Below are 20467 nucleotides of genomic sequence, written 5' to 3' on the forward strand. Positions count from 1 at the left end.
TATCCCATCGGTTATTTTCAGAACCTCTTGTCATTCTTCATGTCTCTCCGGATTCGGCATGATCGGAGGGACCTACTGGCTTGGCAAGCTGCTAATAGTTCACACTGTCCTCAAGGCTGTGAAAAATTGTGCGGCTCAGCAGGTTTCCTGCTGTTCTATAAAATGAGCGGCATTTGGTGGGGAGATAATCCGAGCGCCAGCTTCTTTACGTGCACATGCAGGAGGAGGCCGGATAGACAGATAAGCCCAGCTGTTAAGACTGTCCGCAAGTTAAAAGTTACTGAAAACTGGTGTCCAATGGCAGCGCCCATTCATCACTGCAAATACCCCGGCTGTGTTCGCTTGCACTTGCTTCTTAGAGAACAAATGTGGATGTAGGTTAAATATAAGTTATTTTCCGGTCTGAGGTATTTCTGTTTTATTTATGTAGGATAGATAGGTGATTGGTAATACCCCGGGCTTAAATAGCCTTGTCTGTGCTTTTGTATCATCCCTTGGCAAACGGCTGCATAACTTGAATGTGGAAGGATATTCTGTCAGTGAGACAAACTGGCTCGCACAGGCCTAGCTCTTTTGAAACTGTTTTTAGTCACTAAGCAGAATGGCACAGGCCCAATCTAAGTGGCTTTCATCTGTCCAATTCAAACAGACGTTTGACCCCAGACATTTGCCTAATGTGTTTTTGTTATGTGTACTCCTGGCTTCACAAATGTCACAGTGGCTGGACTGGTGGGGGTTTGGTTTGTTACTCGGGGGAGGAGGGGGTCCAGGAACAGAGTCAGCCTGAGGGGGTGGGGTTGCAAGGCAGCAGTTATGTCTATAACCTCTGCATTTTGTACTCTAACCCACTGGGAGTTGGTGGTGTGGTGAACATAAGTTCCCAGTGTTGACCGCCCCCACCATCCCCAACCCACCCCTCCACGGGCCAGACCCACTGTGAGCCTGCTGATCAGTGGCTCGGCCCCCGGTGCTCTGATGACCGGGGCCCAACTGGACATGCAGCTGTGGAGGAGACGGGGAGTGCCACATTTCTGGCCGCCTGGGTTGCGCAAGTCAGAAGCCAGCCCCAGACAGTTGGGGCTGTCTTGACAAATGCTGCCATTAGATGGGTGCTGCAAATTTATTACCAAACATATTGGTATTCTAGGGTGCAGCTAATTCAGAGTTAGTGGCAGAACTGGCTGAGGTTTGGTCTTTAAAAGTAGATACCAGAATTTCTTTCGTTATGCCATCCCCTTACCTTAAGAATCAGTGCTCAACTTGCAAAGTTCTATTGAGAATCAGGATCGTCAAGAGTTCGATTGTTCTATCTTGTGAATTTATCCACATGATGCACTGTATTAAAAGTACTTTTAAAAAAACTTTAGTAAAGTTAATATCACAAAGGCAAACTAATTTAATTAGTATGAAGCATGCATGTCTTGTCAAATTGCTCTTGTATCTGGTCTAGTATTATAAGTAAGGCTGGAAATAATTAGTTGTAGATTAAAACCTTTATTCTTGAATCAAAATTATTTAAAATAATTACCTCCCAGCCATGCAAGCTCTATTTTCACTGTGCATATTTTACCTATTTAGAATCCTATAGGCTGAGCTTCTGAATGGAGTTTTTAGATAATTTAAAGCCTGGAAGCAAATCTGACCTGGTCCTCCCCCTCAGCTGAGTGTGTCTTGATGAGTAAAAGCAAAAGCTGTGGTTCGTCTAATTTAATATTATTATTTCTACTTCTCACAAAACATTATTGTCTTAGTTTAACCTATTTAGAACTAAAGCTTGTTTCTAAGGAAGACATGAATCATATGTCAACCCATATGTAAGTGACTTATTCAGCTGAGTTTACTCTACTCATTCTATTTATCTTTTAACAGGCCATATATTCTCAGCGTAATGCCTGCAGTAGTGATTCGTGCAGCCATAGTGATGTCTCATTATGAGTAATAGGTCTCCAACGGGTGCTTGTTTGGCTTTTTTGGGGCCATTGGAGAGCAATAAAGTGTCTGTCTGAGGATTTTCGGGGTCCTCATAGACTTTCCCCAGGTGTGCCTCTCTGGTCATAAAGTAAAACCTGTCTCTCAGGGTACAGGCACGGATAAATGTGCCTACTGAGCAAAATACTTTTGAGCAAGCACTGTGATTTTCAAGTCAGCAAACGCAAAGATTTTAAATTACTTTTCAAAAAATCCTTTGCAACAGAGTGCCTGATCTGAAGTGTGCTCACTGTATTTAATTTTATATAATGTAAAGACAAATTAATTTTTCCCCTTAACTCAAAGCATGTCCCCCGTGTTTTGTTTGGAACCAAAAAGGCTGCAACAGTAAGGTCACACTGTTCATTTACGTTTGTGACGTCCACTGAGGTTAACCATTTCCTTTGTTCCCCTCTCGCCGCGGAGGAGAGCTCCTCGTGTATTTTCAGGTTGAGGTATGCCGTGTTTACTTTTATCACAGCTCCTCGGCCGCGGCAGGCCAACCTGATGTTTATTTATAAGGAACTCAGGCTTCACTTGGAACTTTCATTCACCACATGAAAGCACTTGACTTGCTACTAATTTACCTTGAGGGACTTCAAAATTATCTGTCTGCGCTGTCAAATCCTTTTTTTGTGGCGGCCACTTTTCAGCATCAAAGATTTTCTGTGGAGTTTAATGAAAGCCTGGTAAAATGGATGGGTTAATCTTATATTGTATAAACTTGAATACAGCAGCTTGAACTGAAAGCAGCATGTTTTTGTGCCTTCTTTTGTTTCTGCTGTCAGTGTTGCTATGCCTGTTGCTTTCTAGTTAGTGTTGGGGAGCTTTCGTGAAAACACAAGCAGTGGGTACGGAAGAGCAATGGAATAGTATTGAAAATGATCTTGAATTTCCCTCGGTCATCAGTGATGTTTTACTTTACCAAGCATGTGTCACTCTGTGCAGCTTTTTTATTTTCTCCAGGAAACCCTGCACATTGAATAACTCAGGAATATCCAGTACCTAGCACTTACAGAGCTCTTTGACAAATTGCCATGCAGCAAACTTAATGTCCCACTTGTGTCGGGAGCAATGCGGGAGGGTAGGAGGTTTTTTTCTTTAAAATCTTATTTTCCCATTAGTCAGTAGGTGAGCACTTCACCTGGTAATGCCTGTACAAATATATAAAAACTGTTATTTTATCCAAAGTTATCCCAAGTTCAGATTTCTCCTCCTGGAGGAAGGTTTTTGAGAATAATGCTCTGCTGAGACTTGTGTCAAAAAAGGAACTTGATTCCCCCCCCCCCCCCCCCCCCCGCCCATGTGTGACATTGTATAAACACTAGTAGTAGCTCTACCCAAACAAATTTGCAGTATATGCATATGAAAATATTGCAACTGTGTCACCGGGGTGTTAGCATTTCGTTTCATCTGCACCATTTGATTCCTTGTCACACCGTTCCTGCTTCTTACACACTGTTTATATATTCTTTGTCAAGATAAGTAAACTCACTCTGTTGAGATATCCTTCTTTATGGAACAACAGTAGGAGGGGGGGGATCCCACAATTACGGATCTGAAACTTTCCAACTACTAGGATTCCAGTTAGATGTACATTAACCCTCCACTCTTTATCTCCATAATGTAATCAGCCGTTTGAGAGCGAGTCTATTTCCCCGTGTGTGAGAGGTCTGAGTGGATAACCTGTTGGCAGTGGGGGACAGTGCAGATCTCTCCTCACTCCAAATTGCAGGCAGGCATCCTTGCAACCCCACATGAAGACCATCGAGTCCCATCAAGATAATCCTTAATAAAGAACGGCTTCACATTTAATCTTAGCTCACTTCTCAAATGTCTTCCTTGATATAGTTTTTGGCAAGTGGCGTTTTAGCGCTGATGTCAGTCGGACAGTATCAGTGCATCTTTTGTTAAGCTTCCACTTGGCAGATGCAGATGCTTCTAAGCTTTGACATTTGCCGAAAGTGAAAAACTGCATCTAATATCTTTTAAACGTCTTTGACATCGTATTGTTAACGCGTTAAAAAGGCGATTGACTTCCCCATTGCCTGTAGAGGACTTCACCTTTCTGTTTCGTTTTTACTTTACCCGGTGAAGCTTGTTCCACGACACGAACGGTTATCCTGCCAGTGTTGCATCCTGCACGATACATACAAAAATAATGCTTTTGTAAAAAATTATAAGTACGCAAACCCTCATGGCTATTTATGTGCAAATGGCCGTTTGTCAAATTTGTGTCATAACATCGCACTGGAAAAGGTGCCGCGTCGACATCTAGACTGCAAAGTAAAGAAGGAGGAAGGAATAAGCGGATTCACCCGGGTGTCATGTTTCCAGCACTGCTGATTGGAGTCGGAGACGATAAAAACCTGTGTTGAATGCAATGTCATTTTACTGGGAGTGAATGCCCAGTGATGTCTATTCCCATTGCAGACAAAAGCCAGATGGTGGTGGGTTTTAGAGGATGTAGGTGGATGTAGGTTTTTTCTATTGTGGAAAAGGGGCTTTATTGAATATGTCTGGGCTTCTTGAACTTACAACTTTAAATCCGTATGAAATTTGCTCCTAAACTCAACATCTTGACATTCAAAATTTTAAATTAAGTCCCAAAAAAATTTACACGTTTTTCTGTGCAACTTATGTAAACTTGTGTTTAGTATTACATTCTGTCAAACATAAGAAATAGAACAACAGCAAAGGTTGATTGGAGCCTTGATTCAAAACATACCGTGCTCACAGAGAGAAAGAGGAAAATAGGACTTCAGCCATTGAGACATAAACAACTCTGGATAATGATACTGTGCAATTTGAAAATAACTCACTTGCAAAATTACATCTCCAGCTAATTTCATACATCTCGCTTATTGAAATAGAGATCAACAGAGTAAATCCAGCGAGTTAATTGGCACGTGTACCCCACCGCTATTAGAAATCGTCACCTGAGAGTCCCCAAGCATCTATTAGTCAATCGAGTTATCTGTTACCTGTTGAATGTGCAATATATTTCATGCTCCGATGCTGAAACATAAGCCCACCGGTTCACCTATGGGTAAAAGGGAAGTAGCTTTTGCATTTCCAGCTCGTACACCTCATTGCTGCTGCGTATTTAAATCAGGAGCCGGGCTCACAGCTCTGATCTATTTCTGTCGGCTTCTTGTTGACTGCTGCTGCACAGAGGTTGGTTGGCGTTGACCTGCTTTTCAGTGCGGGTTGTGAACTCAGTGGCTGATCCGGAAGAAAATCGACTAATCTATCAGTTTCTTTTTGATCGTGGCATGTGACAAGAACGGCTACGATTTTGCTCTTTTTTTGTCACAAACGTGATAAATTTCTATTTTCCACCCACTGACCATAAGTAGCAGATATACAAGGAGTGCATACAGGGACCAACCACGAACACAGTAGACCATTCTTTCAGCCATGGGTGTTCTTTTTCTCTCAGCACCTCTTTACCGTAGTAAATGTATGGTTTCCTCTTCCTTGAAAATCATTTTTCAACATTACAGTTGGTATTTCGCCCTCGGTTTTATTACGTGAAGATTAAATTTTAAATGGCCCATTGCACTCCCAACCATTCATTACACAGAATTGATATTCTTGGGGGGGGGGGGGGGGGAAGGAAAACGTCATAGCATATTGAAGTGAAAGTTGTACAAGCCTCATCACCAGCTTCCATAAATCACCAGTTTGAGCTCATCAGTAGCAGCGTGGCCTTGTTTAGCAGCTTCGCACAGTTGAAATAATAACCTGGAGCAGACAGAAGGCAGTCATTACCTTGCACACAGGCGCGGCGTGTACGTGTTGACGGAGGACTTCCACTAGACTGCAGCGCAGACGGACAGGGCCGGGACGCTCGGGCCGCTGGTAAACCTCCCCGCACCCCATCACCTAAAGCTAATGACCTGAACCCCTGTTTACCCTCTGGAGTTCCTCTGCGACTCCGAGGGAGAAATCCAGCAGTGACCTAAGACTCACAAGAGAGAGCAGAAAAAAAATGTGGTTTGTGGTAAAGAAAAAAAAAAAGAAGAAGAGAGAGCATAACAAAAACAAGGGGTGAAGCGGGGGGGGGGGGGGGAAGTGTGGGCCCTCGGGGTGTGTGAGCACAGCCTGGTCAGGCCAGTGGAGGGATCTGCCATTTCATTGTCTTAAGTCTCCACTGATACAATCTGGAGAGGGCTCTATTGCTTAAAGCTGCGAGTGAATGACATATGGGGGAGCTGGTGTGAGGCACAACTCCCGCGTGCCTCCTCCAGACCCAAAGTCTTCCTGTGAGAGAGCACCGAGCAACTTTCCTGCTTTTTCAAACGGCAGCAGCAGCCTCCCTCTCCCTCCCTCGTTCCCTCCCTCCCTCCCTCCCTCTCCAGCCGTCGCTCTCTCACTCGCTCTCTTTTTTTCCCTCTTCCTCAGACACTCACTAGTCACTGCCCGAAGCAGTAATCGGACAACTCTCTTTCTCACTGGGACTGGGTCTCAAGAGATACGGCGCGGGGCTCCATGGGTTCCAACACCTAAAATGAAAAAGAAAAAGTAGTCTTGTAGTTTACGCTCACTGTGCTACAGATTCTGGCAGCAGCTGAAGAAGCGCTTCAGAGTGTCTGCTGTCCACCTCTGCTGGACTGACTGATCGGTCTGTAGACGATTCTTGTTTTTAAGAAAGAGGACGGGATAAACACGCAGGGATTCAACCACAATTGTAGTAAGTATAATTTAAATTTCTGCCTCATGTTTTATCTGATGCTTGCCTTGTCTCAATTCTTTTTTATTTTGAGTGTGCCAGTGTGTGTGTGTATTTATGTTTGTGTGCGTGTGTGTGTGTGAAAATAGCCCTTACATTTCATAGATTTTCATCAGCTTTAAATTCAAGAGATAATTTCCATTTAAAGCAGCTATGTCAACAAAGAAGTTGGAGTAAAAAAGAAATTTTTGTACTTATACTGTCATTAATTGTCAGATATATAAACAACATAAAAATAAAATCAATTTTACTGAAATTGTAATAGTGTAGAGCTGTTCATAAAATAATAATATCAATTAAAGAAGACTCAGCACATGCCAGATGTTATTCATTGATGATAGAGAGATGATAGCAAAACAAAAAAAAAAATTCTAGGTGAATGTTTTATTTTAATTCAATTAGATAAATACAACCTACATCCTGATAAATATGTTAATCAATAAAGCAATTACTTTAATTAGATCTTTAAACGGCAAATTTAGAGCTATTTTGGCACTTTCAATTAAATTAATATAATTCAAGATTTCCCCTTTTTAGGATTAAAAATACATTTTTAAATTGTGGAAAGATAATCTACGTTAGTTTTGAATATGATATCATCAGTGCCCAATTCCATTGACATATATAGTATCCTCCGCTCCGTGGCCCAGTCTACATTTTTTTGGTCAAGCGAGGAAAACACGCGGCTCCCCTGCAGTGAGTCTCTTTTTCGACTGGCAGAACAAACAAAACCAACACAGTTAAAGCAGTTGACATCCAATGCCATCTGCTGGGGCCAGGAATGCTGCGAGGAGACCTGAGAGGCTCCCAGCGTCTGTCCGAGACAACAGGCCTCGACTCCCGGCCGGGCTGCGTCTCCGCTCGCCAGTGTTTCACGTGTAGTGGAGATGACTCAGCTGCTGTAATCACTGGACTCGCTAATTGAAGGATGTTCTGGTTTAATGTTGTGTGCGTGATCACAGGTTTACATCACAAGCCAGGGAATTACTGTATGGTGTGTGTTAGTGTGTGTGTGTGTGTGTGTGTGTGTGTCTGAAGGGGCATTTCATCTCTCTGAAAGTTTTTTTTAATTTTTTTTCCCCCCTGTCCTTTTTCATCTTCTAATTCCTGTCATTTTCAAACGCCTGCTCTTTTTCTGTATTTAGAAAGGTGTGTGTGTTAGCAGATGAAAGAGAGGAAGTGGAGAGGTTAGGGTAGAGAGCCAGAGTGGCCTTCGCTCCGTGTAGACAAACATGACAGTGTGTGCGACCGCCTGCTGCAACCATTCACGCACACAATAACCTTATTTATCCAATTAACAGATAATGAGCGGGCTGATTTAGGGGCTGTTTACACTGTGTATTTGCTTTACGCAGGCAGAGATCAGGGTCTCTCTCTCTCTCTTTCTCTCTCTCTCCCTCTCTCTCGGTCTCCCTGCCTGGCTGGCTGCAGAGCTTCATGCATGTGTAGCAGCAGCGAGCAGAAGAAAGAGTGGTCGACGGTGGCATTGTTTGCCCAAGGCCTGATGCCTCCCGTATGGATGTGTTTATCCGGGGCCGAACCCTCGTCCTATTCTCTCAGGGAGGAAGATTGAAAACGGTGAAAGACACAGAGGGCTAATTGATCCTTCCCCGCTCGGGGAGACGGCGAGAGAGGGGGAGACAGAGCGAGAGAAAGAAGAAGGAAATAGGTGACCTCCTATTAAGTAGCCCAATAGTGGGCGAGCAGGGGTTGTTTACTAAATACTGCAGGGTGTTGTTTTGTTAACACACCTCAGTTTGGATCTGAATTGTCTGGCTGAAAGAGCAGGAAATGAGCTCTAAAGATTTCTGTTGATTGACATTACAGGTCCTCAATCACTAATACCCACTTGTGTGTTTGTTTGTAAATGGCAATATGTTTACACAGAGCCGGGTAATTGGGAAGTTGCTGAGTCTAAACAATTGTATTTGTAGGGATTGAATTGTATTGCAAACGTGCCTATAGTGCAACGCCCCTCTGCACAGATCATTATAAATCCTTCTCGCTTTTAAAAGATTTTTTATGGTATATTTTTTAACATCCTCGAATTGCTTCCCTTCCTATACTTCATGCATAAACATTTTCCTCACAGAACAGATCTGTGTCAGGCTTTGGAGAATTAGAACAACAAGTCGCGAGCATTAAAGTGATTTAGGCATCAGATTTGTCACTGGACTTTTCTTTCATCTTGGTGCTGCACAGCCTCCATCGTCCTGCGGTGGTCTCGTGTGGTGGGCAGCCCCATGATAAAAGCGTGCACCTTAAATCTTGTTTGATGGCCCCGCAAAGGCGAGCTGGCCTTCTGGAAATAATTTTCAGGGTTGAAGAGCGCAGTATTAACAGATTTAATGTAGCCATTGAGTGAATTGCTGGAGCACCGTGTCAGATTGAGGCCAATGAGAGAGACAAATTGCAAAGCGACAAACAGCACACGTGTGAATAATTGTGCGTTTAATTGTGGACAAGTGCAAACATTTGAAATTGCACGTGAAGCCCTGTGTGGTTGCACAATTTGTCACCATCAGTCTGTTTGTGAGTTGCGCTGAATATCCCCCGACAGTGAGTTAAATCCGTGTAAATAAATAAGCAAAATATGAATGGAGAACAAAAAAATACAAATAAAAAAATATATCATGCTTTATTTAAAATAACTTTAATTTTGAAATCAGACCTGCACAACCATGAAATTCCAAATGTCTACTTTATTTTAGTAGACTTTAGCTCTTTTCAAAAATACTAAACTTTTTTGAGGATGCAAAAAAAAAAATATACTCCACTAAATTCTTCAATGTTGCATTCGATGGCAGCCCTCGTTCTTTTCAGCCACGTATAGAGATACAAGTGAAGTGTAGCATTTTGTAAACTTGTGCCTAATTCCACTCACATCTGTGTTCAATTGTTGTCTGCATCTACATTCTTTGCGAGTGGATTTATTTTTCCTGGGCCACCATGTGGATTCAGCTGACCAGCTTAAGTGGGGATTAGTTGTTTTAAAGTTAGATTTTGATTAAAGCATTGTTTTTCAAAAAACTGTAACTCACAACACATGGCTTTACATAGTCTGCAGAACACAAAGGACTGTGCACTTTACCCTGTAAAATTAATATCTGGAGGATGGACATAAACAAATCGTTGTTCACTCGTATTTCTTCACAGTCACGTCTTCTGTTTGTTCTTCTTGTAGTTTATGTGAAAAAAAATGTACCGATGACACAACATCTTACATGTGAAAATAGGTAACCCTCACCTCTGGAGTCACACGGGCACAGAGAGAAAATGATTAGTGCCGGGTCAGACAGCCTGCATGCCGAGATGATCTATGCTAAAAGCTCGGCTGACTGTGTTTACCTTTGGAAAACGCAGGTCTTGAAATAAGAAAAGGGAAACAAAAGGGCCTGCAAACAACCGTGAGCGAAGCGTGTTGTGGCTCTTCTACCTCAGCTCCTTTCCTTTTTTCTTTTTTCCTTTTCGCTTGATGACACTTCCACCGCTTCATCTGTTGCTGGGCTTTGTTCTCGTTCGCTTCAAAGACCTGGCAGTTCAGGTTGAACTAAGACGCACATCAAAGATGCTGAATGCGGCCACCTTTTCTTTTTTTTTAGATAAATATTTAGCGTGGCAGAAGAAAGGCTTGTTTTTGCTTTTAAATCCCTGCTCGCCCCCCCCCCACCCCCTCTCTGACTTCTTGTTTCCCATCTCCTGTGCAACCCCCCCTCTCTCTCTTCACCTGGCTGGTTTCACCTGCTGGCACTGGCAGAGACACCAGCATGGTAATGGCTTCTCTGGCTTGCAGAGCAACCACACACACACACACACACACACACACACACACACCGCATCAACCCACCGCAGAACCCTCTCCACAACTCCCCCCTCAACTCTGTGATCGCTGGTTAATGTTCTGTGGCAAAAATAATTTCTCTCTCGTCTTTCTGGCATTTTACCTCTGCGGATTTATATTTCTCTGTTTTGTTGAAATCCCTTCTGCATATTTCAATATTGTGAAATGCCAGGAGGAGGCACTGCAGTTGTCCGCGGCCCCTCAGAGTGAAAAATGAAATATAATGGTTATTTTCGCTAAGATGGCTGCACCATAAGCAGCAGGAGAGAAGGCGAATTGTAAAGCTGGAATGGTATTCATGAAGGCTTTGCCTTGGTGTGAAGAGCAAAGCCTGGTGAAAAAAAACAAAGGAAAAAAAAACTTAAGACCATGCATGCAGCTCAGGTTACCCTGCCTCATGTAAACAGTCAGCTATTAAAAAAATCATGCCAGCATTTTTGAAAAAATAAAAAATCATTTTATTATTTTTCCTTTCATGACCAGCTGTATACCTTTGACCTTTTGGGGGACCCTGCGTCCCCATGGTGGGCAGGAGTCAGGTCAAATATAGTGTTATAGTCGTGCAAGTATATGGCTCCGCTTTATGTTTGGAGAGAGACGAGCAGAGCGGGAGGGGACAGCAGAATGTAACTGTCAGCTAAAGGAGAGTAATAGAGGCATTCGTAGCGTCATAGGAAACATATGTGGCTCCATATGCTCTCTGTGTTCTTGTTTCCAGTCTCCTTCATTGTCTGAGATGCACCACTGATCTGGGGGCCTCTAAAGTGCCCTGCATGTGTGAGTGTGTGCGTATGTGTGTGTGTGTGCACCACTGATGTGGGGGCCTCAGATGTGCCCCTTGCACGAGTGTGTGTACACATGCGGACATGAGTTATGTGTCTCTGTGTGCGAAAAGAAAAAGACATAAGCATGAATTTTCATGTTGCCACAGGAAAAGAAAAGATTTATATAAGGCCCGTGTGAGTGTGTGTATCATTCCCTTCTCTGCTACTCTGCCCATTGTGACTGTGTGAAGAGGGAAGTTGTGTGTCTCTGTGCTGTGGCCCCAGGCTGGGGCAGGCCCACGGAAAGCAGCCCTGACGGTCATTAGGACCTGTCAGTTCGCTGGGATCGGGAGTGCTGATAAATTTCAGATAGTGTCAATTGCAGATGAAAGATCTGCTGAAGATGCTAGGGGTGTCACGCTTGGCTGGGCTCTCCTCAACAAGTCCCATCTTCCTCCCAGCAGCAGGCTTCCTCAAGCAGGAAAGCAGACGGCCTCTCCCACCCTCTGCTGCCCCCTCAGCCTGCGATCCCCCAGCCCCTCACCCCTCTGCCTACCTTCACCCCCGCAACAACCCCCCTCCCCAGCACCACCACCACCACCACCACCCCTTCCTGCTTACCTTGGCTAAGCAGCTTTGCATGTTGATTGGGGGAGGGCTAATCCAGTTTGCAGCTGTCGTAGACCAATGATGAATCACCTTTCCGTCATTTGGCCGTGCTCCCCTCGCTCAGGGAGGAGGGAGGACCTGGCGGAGGAAACAACAGTGGAACAGGGCTGCGGCTCGGGAGGGAGACAATGCGCGCCTCTGTTCCCCCAGCGAGCCTCCTCTTCCCATTCTGCTCCAGAATAACAATAATGTTTTCTCAGACATGCCTTTTTTGTGTCAGGGATGGCTCTGGACTGTGACATCGAGCTGCAATAACAAGGAGTGACATTGTTTCTGCCTGGGCAGGTGGAGGCAGCGTGTGGTTGGTCTGAGGGGACCCTGAGCCGTTCTAGCTGCAGGTAAGAGCCCAGTTGAGCCGCTGCAGCACCAGGGACCGTTAACCTCTGTGCGGGGGGGCTTCAGAGATCGTCTTAGACACTCTGCTAAACAACTGTCAACTTCTCTCAGTCTACTGTGTCTTCTGATGGGAGATAGGGATGTCAGCTAATGACTGAAGTGTTTGGAGCAAAGGGGAAGAAAAGAGGGCTGAGTGTGAGATGTGGGACAGAGGTTAGTTTGCCTTGCTCAGTTCTTAAGAGCTTATATTTGCACCTCTGTGGGGTTGTATAGTTTGAGGCTCTGATATTATAAGGGAAGTAGTAAATGAATATACCATTTGGAGAGGATAATGCAGTCGTTATTGGAGCGTGCGAGGAATGTGTGAAGAAGATTGAATTATCCTTTAGAATATTTTTTTTCACTTGCATTAAGTATTCTAATTTGTTTTAATCGAACGCTGAAAAATATTTATTTTCCAATGATATTGAAATTGGATTAGGCCTGCAAGAAAAGTACTTTGTTTGCTACTGTATTTATTATAATCTTAAACACAGTAAATATATGTCATAATTTAATCTTTTTATCTTTATTCTGTTTTCTTTTTTCCCTCCATCTGATAGCACTCAAACTACTGTACTTAGAGTTACTTGAGCATTTATCTCTGCGTTGCCCTGTGTGAGAGGCCAATGTTTATCGATAGCAGAGATACCCAGAACCCTGGGACATAATTGGAAATGTCAGTATAATTTACAAAACATTTAGTCCTAATTTCATTAGCTCCCCGTCTCAATGGGGAACGGTGGCACAGACAAATGGGGTCTGGAGTTTGTGGCTGTGCTTTTCAAATCACTCGTGCCTTCCCCTCGACTTCATTGTCTACACTCGATCAAATCCTTTGAGCGCACAGACGAGGAGATAGAATAATGTTTTTGGTGGCGTGGTCTTTCGCATAAACACATAAACAATTAAGGAGCTTGCCAGAGCAAACACACGCCTCACGAGCTTCTCATCTGCCCATCACTGAGGCATGGGCTCTTTACAATCAGGCAAGAGTGCTGCAGGTTTAACAGGCACATTAACTGATGCCTCAGACCAGCAAACATCTGCTAACAGTCTTCCATACCACACAATACAATATACACTGAGGGCCATTTTTACTCGGAGTAAATTGATAGTAAACTCTTTGTGTTCACATCTTGTACAACTTGTTGTGGGGCTGCTGTAATAAGAGAAATTGTGTCTGTCTTTTCAAAATGTTTCATGTTTATTTCATTTGCAATGCCTCAGTTTCTGTGAGTGTGTCATATTTTTGGAGACCATCCAAATTTCTTCATGTCACAAGTACATTTGTGCAACATTTAAAAATGACTATAGTCCGAATTGAATTGCAAATATCACATGCAAAATAGCCATTCGTGAAATTGCAGTAAATTCTATATTTTAAATGCAAATAAAAAAGAGCGTATCAAACATATCTTCTCTTTTATAATACTTAAACTTCTATTTTTACTTTTGAGTATTATCCCTGTTTTATTAATCTAAATCTTGGCTAGTGTATCAGGCATATTGTGTGCACAACATTGCGTACTAGCACTGCGTGTCTTCCCTGAAACCAGAGCGATAAGTGTAATTTGATTTTTGTGTGTGTGTGCGCGTGTGTGTGTATCCTGTCAGGTCTATGGAAATGCAGGATCTAGCCAGTCCTCACAGCCGAGTAAGTGGAAGCAGTGAATCTCCTAATGGTCCCAACCTCGACAACTCACACATCAATAACAATTCCATGACACCCAATGGCACTGAAGGTATGTGTGTGTGGCTGCTGCTGCTACTGCTGTTACGCTTTAGCCGTTCTCTCTGTTATGTGGAGTTTTATTAAATATAAAAAAAAGCAGAGAATGTTGATATAATCTATATCCTCACATTCATCGTGGAACTGACTTTTAATAAAGTCAGTAAAGCTGTGGCAGCGTTAGAATTTTAAGATTTATTTTAAACAACTATATGATATTAGACAGGCAGTAAAACAATTGAGAGAATGCACTTATTATTGGGTGGATTACAGTGTCGATTATAGACAATTTTCGGTCCTATCATTTGCAGCTTAAAAAGGTCAGTGCCTCCAGTAGTTGTTTTTCCGGCGACTTTTAGCTGTTTATTTAAGTAACCATATAATTATTCAAAACCTACAGCCATGGAAATGATGGAGTTTTGCATGAGGTTGTACATGTAGTTATTTACTCAGGTGATTCACCTGTGCCTTTAATCTGAGCCTTGGTCTCGTGAAGTCGGCTCGTGTCACAAACAAAACAAGTTATTGAAAACGTCGCCCGCTGTCACGTAATCTTCACGTTAGTCTGTTGTTGGTTTTTCTCTGTATATTTATGACACAGGGCCCGTAGACATGGTGCCGACTGTCATGTGTCCCCTTTGCCATTCTGTCTTTCCCATAGGTGATAACATCACAATGCTTACCACTGCAGACTGGTTGTTAGGTTCTAACTCACAGTCCGCTGCAGGTTGGTCTACTCTTGGTGACACAATGAAAGCACAATACTTGGTGATTTCCCTAAACTCATCTGAGAGCAAGAACAAAAGGAGTCTTTGTGGTTGTTGCTTTCTGAGACACTCACCACTTTTGTGAGGAAAGTTGAATTCGTCACCCCCCAAAAACACAATTTACCAGCTGCAAAAAAACGTCACCTCAACTATTGTGGCTTTCATTCAGAAACTCTGTGGTATTTGCTGTAACTGTTGTGGTATTATGTTTCAAGCATGGTTTGACGCAACTGGACTTGCAGTCCCATTGTTGAGTGAATGTTCAGATTGTGAAGTTGCATACTGTGCATTTTGCTTCATTTGAACGTTCCATGACGTTTCCTGATTACAGTGTTTTTTTTGTTTGCTCCGTGCGCTTAGTGTGCTTGTTTATGCATGCACCTCGCCACTAGATTTCGTCAGTGTGTTGTTCAGAAAGAATTGCCCCTCGTCTACATGTGTTTCTGCACCAGACGTGCATAGCAGGAACATGTTAAACATGACAGCAAATGGCTTCTTCAACCGTCAGGGATTCCACTGAGCATGACTCCCTTTGCCCACATTGTCAATTTGCTTTGCCAAAAAAAAAAAAAGAGAAAAAAGCTCCAGCCCGCCTGAAGTGAAATGGATGGATTTCAAAGGTTCCGAGCTGTCAGATAGCTGTGAAATTGTCTTTGCAGATCTATCGTTGAGCTGTTTAATGGAGTCGAGGTCAAACAGCGTTTGCTACACTCTCAAAAAGATTTTATACGCCATACATTTCCTTGACATTTCAATTGTGCTTGTATTTTTTTTATCACTGACTCTTAACACACATCCACAGTGTTTTATTTCATGCTACATTTAAGTGCAGATAAGCCTGTCATTCCTCATTAATTTAAAGGGATGATATAAGATTATATTATTTAGTTTTATTTAGTATGTGAGGTCATTAAGGTTGCTCCTGCAAAATAGTTTAAATGCATTTTTGAAATAAATAAACTTTACATAGGAACTGGCTCCAGGTCGTCAGATAAGGATAAGTGATAAAGATAAAGTCTCTTGAATTAATCCCTTCAAAAGGAAATAGAGGTAGTTAGGAAAATAAAAAATATATATAGAAACCTTGGGAAATATATAATCCATAATCCATCAAAATTTGCTGACATTGGAGATACTGCTGAAAAGTTTCACTGCTGCTCCCCACCTCTGTATTTTTGTTTTGTTTTTTTGCCTGGAGTACTTGTTTTGATTTTATGAATGTCAAAATCTGAAAGTTTGATGTGGTTGAATCTGACATTTTCTTTTTTCTTTTTTCTTCTGTGTCAGATGTTGATTTGGTGCATTTTGTGACAATGTGGCTTCTTTGTTTGCAGTTAAAACCGAGCCAATGAGCAGCAGCGAAATCCTCACCTCAGTAGCAGACACCTCTCTAGACAGCTTCTCAGGATCAGGTGAGTGGGGAGGACCGTTTGTTTGTGTTTGTGTCTCTCTCTCCCTCTCTCTCTCTCTCTCTCTCTATCTCTCTCTCTCTATCTCTCTCTCTCTCTCACACTCACACACACACACACACAGACACACACACAGCTGCAGAACTGATTAGTGAGAGATGAGCCGAGAGATGGGTGACTGATAAGCCGGGTCCTCAGGAAGTGTCCCTGCTGCTAAAACTCCAAAAGAGTGTGTGTGTGTCCGTCTGTGTGTGTGTGTGTGTGTTAAAGAACAAGAGACTCCACCTTTCCTTTGTCAGCACATATATATGCCATGCTTGCTCGTGTGTGTGTGTGTGTGTAACTCTGCTGGTTCCCATGCCAGAGAGGACTGAATTATGACCTGTAATGCACTGAGCCTGTCTGTCCAGTGGAGTGACATGGCGTCCCAGTGGCCCTCGCTCTCCACGGGCTGTTACCCTATCGGCCTGTCAGTGCCAGGGTTTTGACACCCTCCCCTCAGCACGGGAACATCAGACAGACACACACACACACACACACACACACACACACACACACACACACACACTGACATAACGTAGTATAAAGAGTTTAATGAGCATTCTGAGAATTTAAAAAGAAAAAAAAAATCCCTAATGTGATAATTTTGTAGCTTATTTCTTTTTCCCCACTGTGAGTGGTATCTATGTCAACCAGCAGCCCCATGTTACGTTTTCTATAAACCTTCATTAATAGAATCCCATCCGACCGCGTGTGGTGTTACCTTGCTGCTAATTTTCCTGTTTTCCCGTCACGGATTCACTAAGTACTTGATACTTTAACACAAGAAGTGCATAAATCACCGCTATGACTTTTGACTGTGACAGTATTAATGAAATTTAGTAATCTTACACCCCGGATCCTCTGCGGGGGGAAACCCAAAGCTCTGTTCAGAAGAGCCAGTTTCGTCCAGTGGCAGGTGCTGCCGATGTGGGAAAAGTGTTCAATATTAATAACGTGTGTGAGGGGTTACAGCATACAGTTACATACAGTTAGCTCTCCCCCGCAACTAAATCCCATATTTTACATGTCATGACCAATTAGACAGATGTTTTGTCGAGACTGTGCCACTCGGCTGCAGTTAAACACCAGAACTGATTGTAGCCGGTGTGAAATGTTCCACCTTTTAATTCACTGTGAATTTTATTAAAGGTTTTTTATTTAATTGTGATATTACATTTTTGGGAATGCAAATGTCATAATAAACATAAAATAATCTAAGTCAATCTTTCATTGGTTGCTTTTTATTGCAAATGTAGATATATTTTAAATGAATTGTGCATACTATTAAATAAATTATTGCTTAAATTAAAACAAATAATGGTACTTTTTGATTTTTGGTGAGTTTAATTTATTTTTAATTGTATTTAGGGAAATCTTTTCCCAAATTTCAAGTTTCAAGTTTTGAGTTTGAATCTTGCCAACACAAGTTCACATTTTAAATCAAGATTTTAATCTTATTTGAAAAAAAAAGAATGTGTATAACTGCAGATTTTCCTCTGTGAGTAATCTGCGGCCGAACCTTCACAAGTGAACGGCACCGTGGAACCACACAGTCATACGCCTAATGAAGGAATGATTATGCAGTAGCACTAATTACCTGCAATCAGTGATGTCACTTCCAATGTGGCTGTGGTCTTGAAGAGCCGAGCCGGGCAGCCGAAGCCACCGAGCCGCGGCCGAGTCAAACTGTCCTGTGTGTGTTTACACCAGCGGTCGTCATAGCAGCCCAGACGTATCTCAGCGATGCGCCGGGTCAGCAAAAAAAAAACATGATGTCCTTACCTGATTATTTTACTTCATTATTGCTCCCCGGTTTTCAACCTTAAATAAGGTTACCTCAATAAATAGACTAATGCGATGTAATTACTGTTTCCTTGGAATCCAGAAGTTCTGTTGGCAAAAGATAATATTGACCTTATTTCTTAATGTTTAAATGTGTGCTCGCCTCTTTTCTTTTCAACTCTCCTCAGCCATTGGAACCAGTGGCTTCAGCCCAAGACAAACTCACCAGTTCTCTCCACAGATTTACCCTTCCAAGTAAGACTCCTTTTATTTTTGTTTAAAAAATAAGCAGCATCCAACTTCATTGGGATCTTTAATTAGATCCTCCTGTCAGATGTGGGGGGGCTCTCCGCTCGCTTTGTTTGCCGGGATGTCTGCAGCTTGCGCACCCTGAAATCCGTTGTAATTATCATCTTGCAAAAATTTCCTCCGCCGTTTGTTGTTCTTTCACCGATGTATATGAGCCGCGCGATGCTATCTGCCTCACAGCTTGGCTCCGTGTTTAGAGTGAGGTCGCACAATCACATGGAATTTGTCAGTTAGCGAAAGTTTGTGTGTGTGTGTGTGTTTCCCGTCTCACTTTTTGTCTTTTGTTTCTTTTCTCAAATAGCAGAACATATCCGCATATTCTTCCTACCCCTTCATCCCAAAATATGGCTGCGTATGGGCAGACGCAGTACACCACAGGAATGCAGCAGGCCGCAGCTTATGCTAGCTACCCCCAGCCTGGCCAGCCGTATGGCATCCCAGCTTATGGTAAGATTTCTCTAACACGACTCATAACCTCCTCTCCTCTTGCTGAACACGCCTGCTAACAATTTCAGTGTTGTGTAAACCGAATGCATGCGGAGAAAGACAAATGTTTTTCCCTCCTTAAGGTCAGGACCAAGACTTTGCTCATGTCAAGCCGTGCTCCCATAGTTCCTCTAAGAGCAGGAGAGATGCTGAGCTCTTGTTTAGTGCCTGCATGTTCTCCTCCATTGCAATAAAACGGAATTTGCTTGTCAAGCTGTTCAGATAGATCTGAAAGATTCGTGATATAAATCTGAAAACAAAAACTGGTTTCCTCTGGCACTGCAAGAGAAAGCACAGAGTGGATGCCTCACGGTGGGCTTTATTTGTCCAAAGTCTTTGGAGTGTTTTGACCCAAAAAGACTCTGCAATATGTGGAGGAATTTTCCCTGTTTATTTGAATGGAGCCCTGCACAGAAACTGCATCGTGACTGATTCAATGTCAGCAGTGGCCGGTTAAGCGCAGAAAAACAAGCAAAATGTTTTATTACTTGTGCAACTGTGCACTGATGATTTATCTTACGTGATAATAATAACAGTAATGATGAAAGCATAAAATAAAACACAGGCCAAACATAGACAAGTCCTTTGCAGTTCGACAGCACCCAGTGAAAGAAAGTATATCTTAACAACTGAAGAGGGTTAAAATCAGATAAGCAAAGCTCGTCCATTAAGATTTGCGTGTTATACCAACAGTCCAGTGTAATTTAAAACTGTATGTTGATTGTTGTTTTGTGCATCAAACCGATCTGGTGTCACTAACTGATTTAGGTCCATTGTGGGCAGGCATAAAGACGGAGGGGGGCCTGAGCCAGTCCCAGTCCCCTGGACAGACGGGCTTCCTCAGCTACGGCTCTGGCTTCACCACGCCGCAGACAGGGCAAGCCCCCTACAGCTACCAGATGCAGGGTGAGAATTGTCCATCGTTTCTAATTCTAACATGTTTGCAACTAAATAGCAGAAATGGCTTCAACATCGTGATTGTTCTATAAAAACTACAAAGCAGATTTTAATTCCCCCGCTAATCTAAAAATACTCTGCATTGCTGGGAACCTGGTTTTGTAGTGATTTTTTCCCCCCTGTTTTTGTTTGTGTCTTTTTACTTTCGCTCCACCCGCCTCTCTGTCTTTCTATTCTCATCCTTTCAACCCCATGTTCAAAGTTCATCTCCTCCCTCCTTCAGTGCCGATTTGTGTAATTTCATTGTCTGCCATGTGTTCGGCGATAAAGTCTATTCCGCTCTTTCTAAAAGATGAGAGACGGCAGGTCTCTGTGGCTGATTTAATAGCGTTCAGAGGCAGACTGATTCACAGCACGGCCCTCGCTTTCACCCCAGAAGATGGTTGCATCCCAGCAGTCGTTATGTGCAGCCGCAAAGGCCGCCCGCCTCTCTTCTCCTCTTAAAAGAATCAACACAGATGGAAAAATGGCAGGCGCTTAGGAGGCACCAGCCATGTCCCCACTCCCCAGCCTTTGTTTTTTCTCTCCCTGTGATCATATTTGTATTTGTTTAAGAGCTGAGACCATCGAGATTTACGGCCTCGAAACCGATAAAAATGAGTTGTTGCGCCTGCACTCCCCCACTTTTGCT

At 42.9% G+C, this 20467-nt stretch overlaps 1 protein-coding gene across 4 annotated transcripts in view; it reads left to right on the forward strand.

Annotated features, from left to right (window-relative positions):
* The window catches only part of eya1 (EYA transcriptional coactivator and phosphatase 1), a 64873-nt gene that overhangs the window by 17795 nt on the left and 26611 nt on the right, over window positions 1-20467 (forward strand). The window contains exons 1-7 of one of the 4 annotated variants that reach the window (XM_062380098.1): window positions 6400-6664; window positions 13970-14097; window positions 14746-14811; window positions 16186-16263; window positions 18273-18339; window positions 18695-18840; window positions 19663-19785. In XM_062380098.1, coding sequence (XP_062236082.1) covers window positions 13974-14097; window positions 14746-14811; window positions 16186-16263; window positions 18273-18339; window positions 18695-18840; window positions 19663-19785 — 604 coding nt within the window. In that variant the 5' untranslated portion in view covers window positions 6400-6664; window positions 13970-13973. Of the gene's footprint in view, window positions 1-6399; window positions 6665-12157; window positions 12316-13969; window positions 14098-14745; window positions 14812-16185; window positions 16264-18272; window positions 18340-18694; window positions 18841-19662; window positions 19786-20467 lie in introns of those variants that run through there. The other 3 variants (XM_062380099.1, XM_062380097.1, XM_062380100.1) reach the window with 3 other exon arrangements.

The sequence above is a fragment of the Platichthys flesus genome, chromosome 21, assembly GCF_949316205.1.
Source record: "Platichthys flesus chromosome 21, fPlaFle2.1, whole genome shotgun sequence".
Lineage (NCBI taxonomy): Eukaryota > Metazoa > Chordata > Actinopteri > Pleuronectiformes > Pleuronectidae > Platichthys > Platichthys flesus.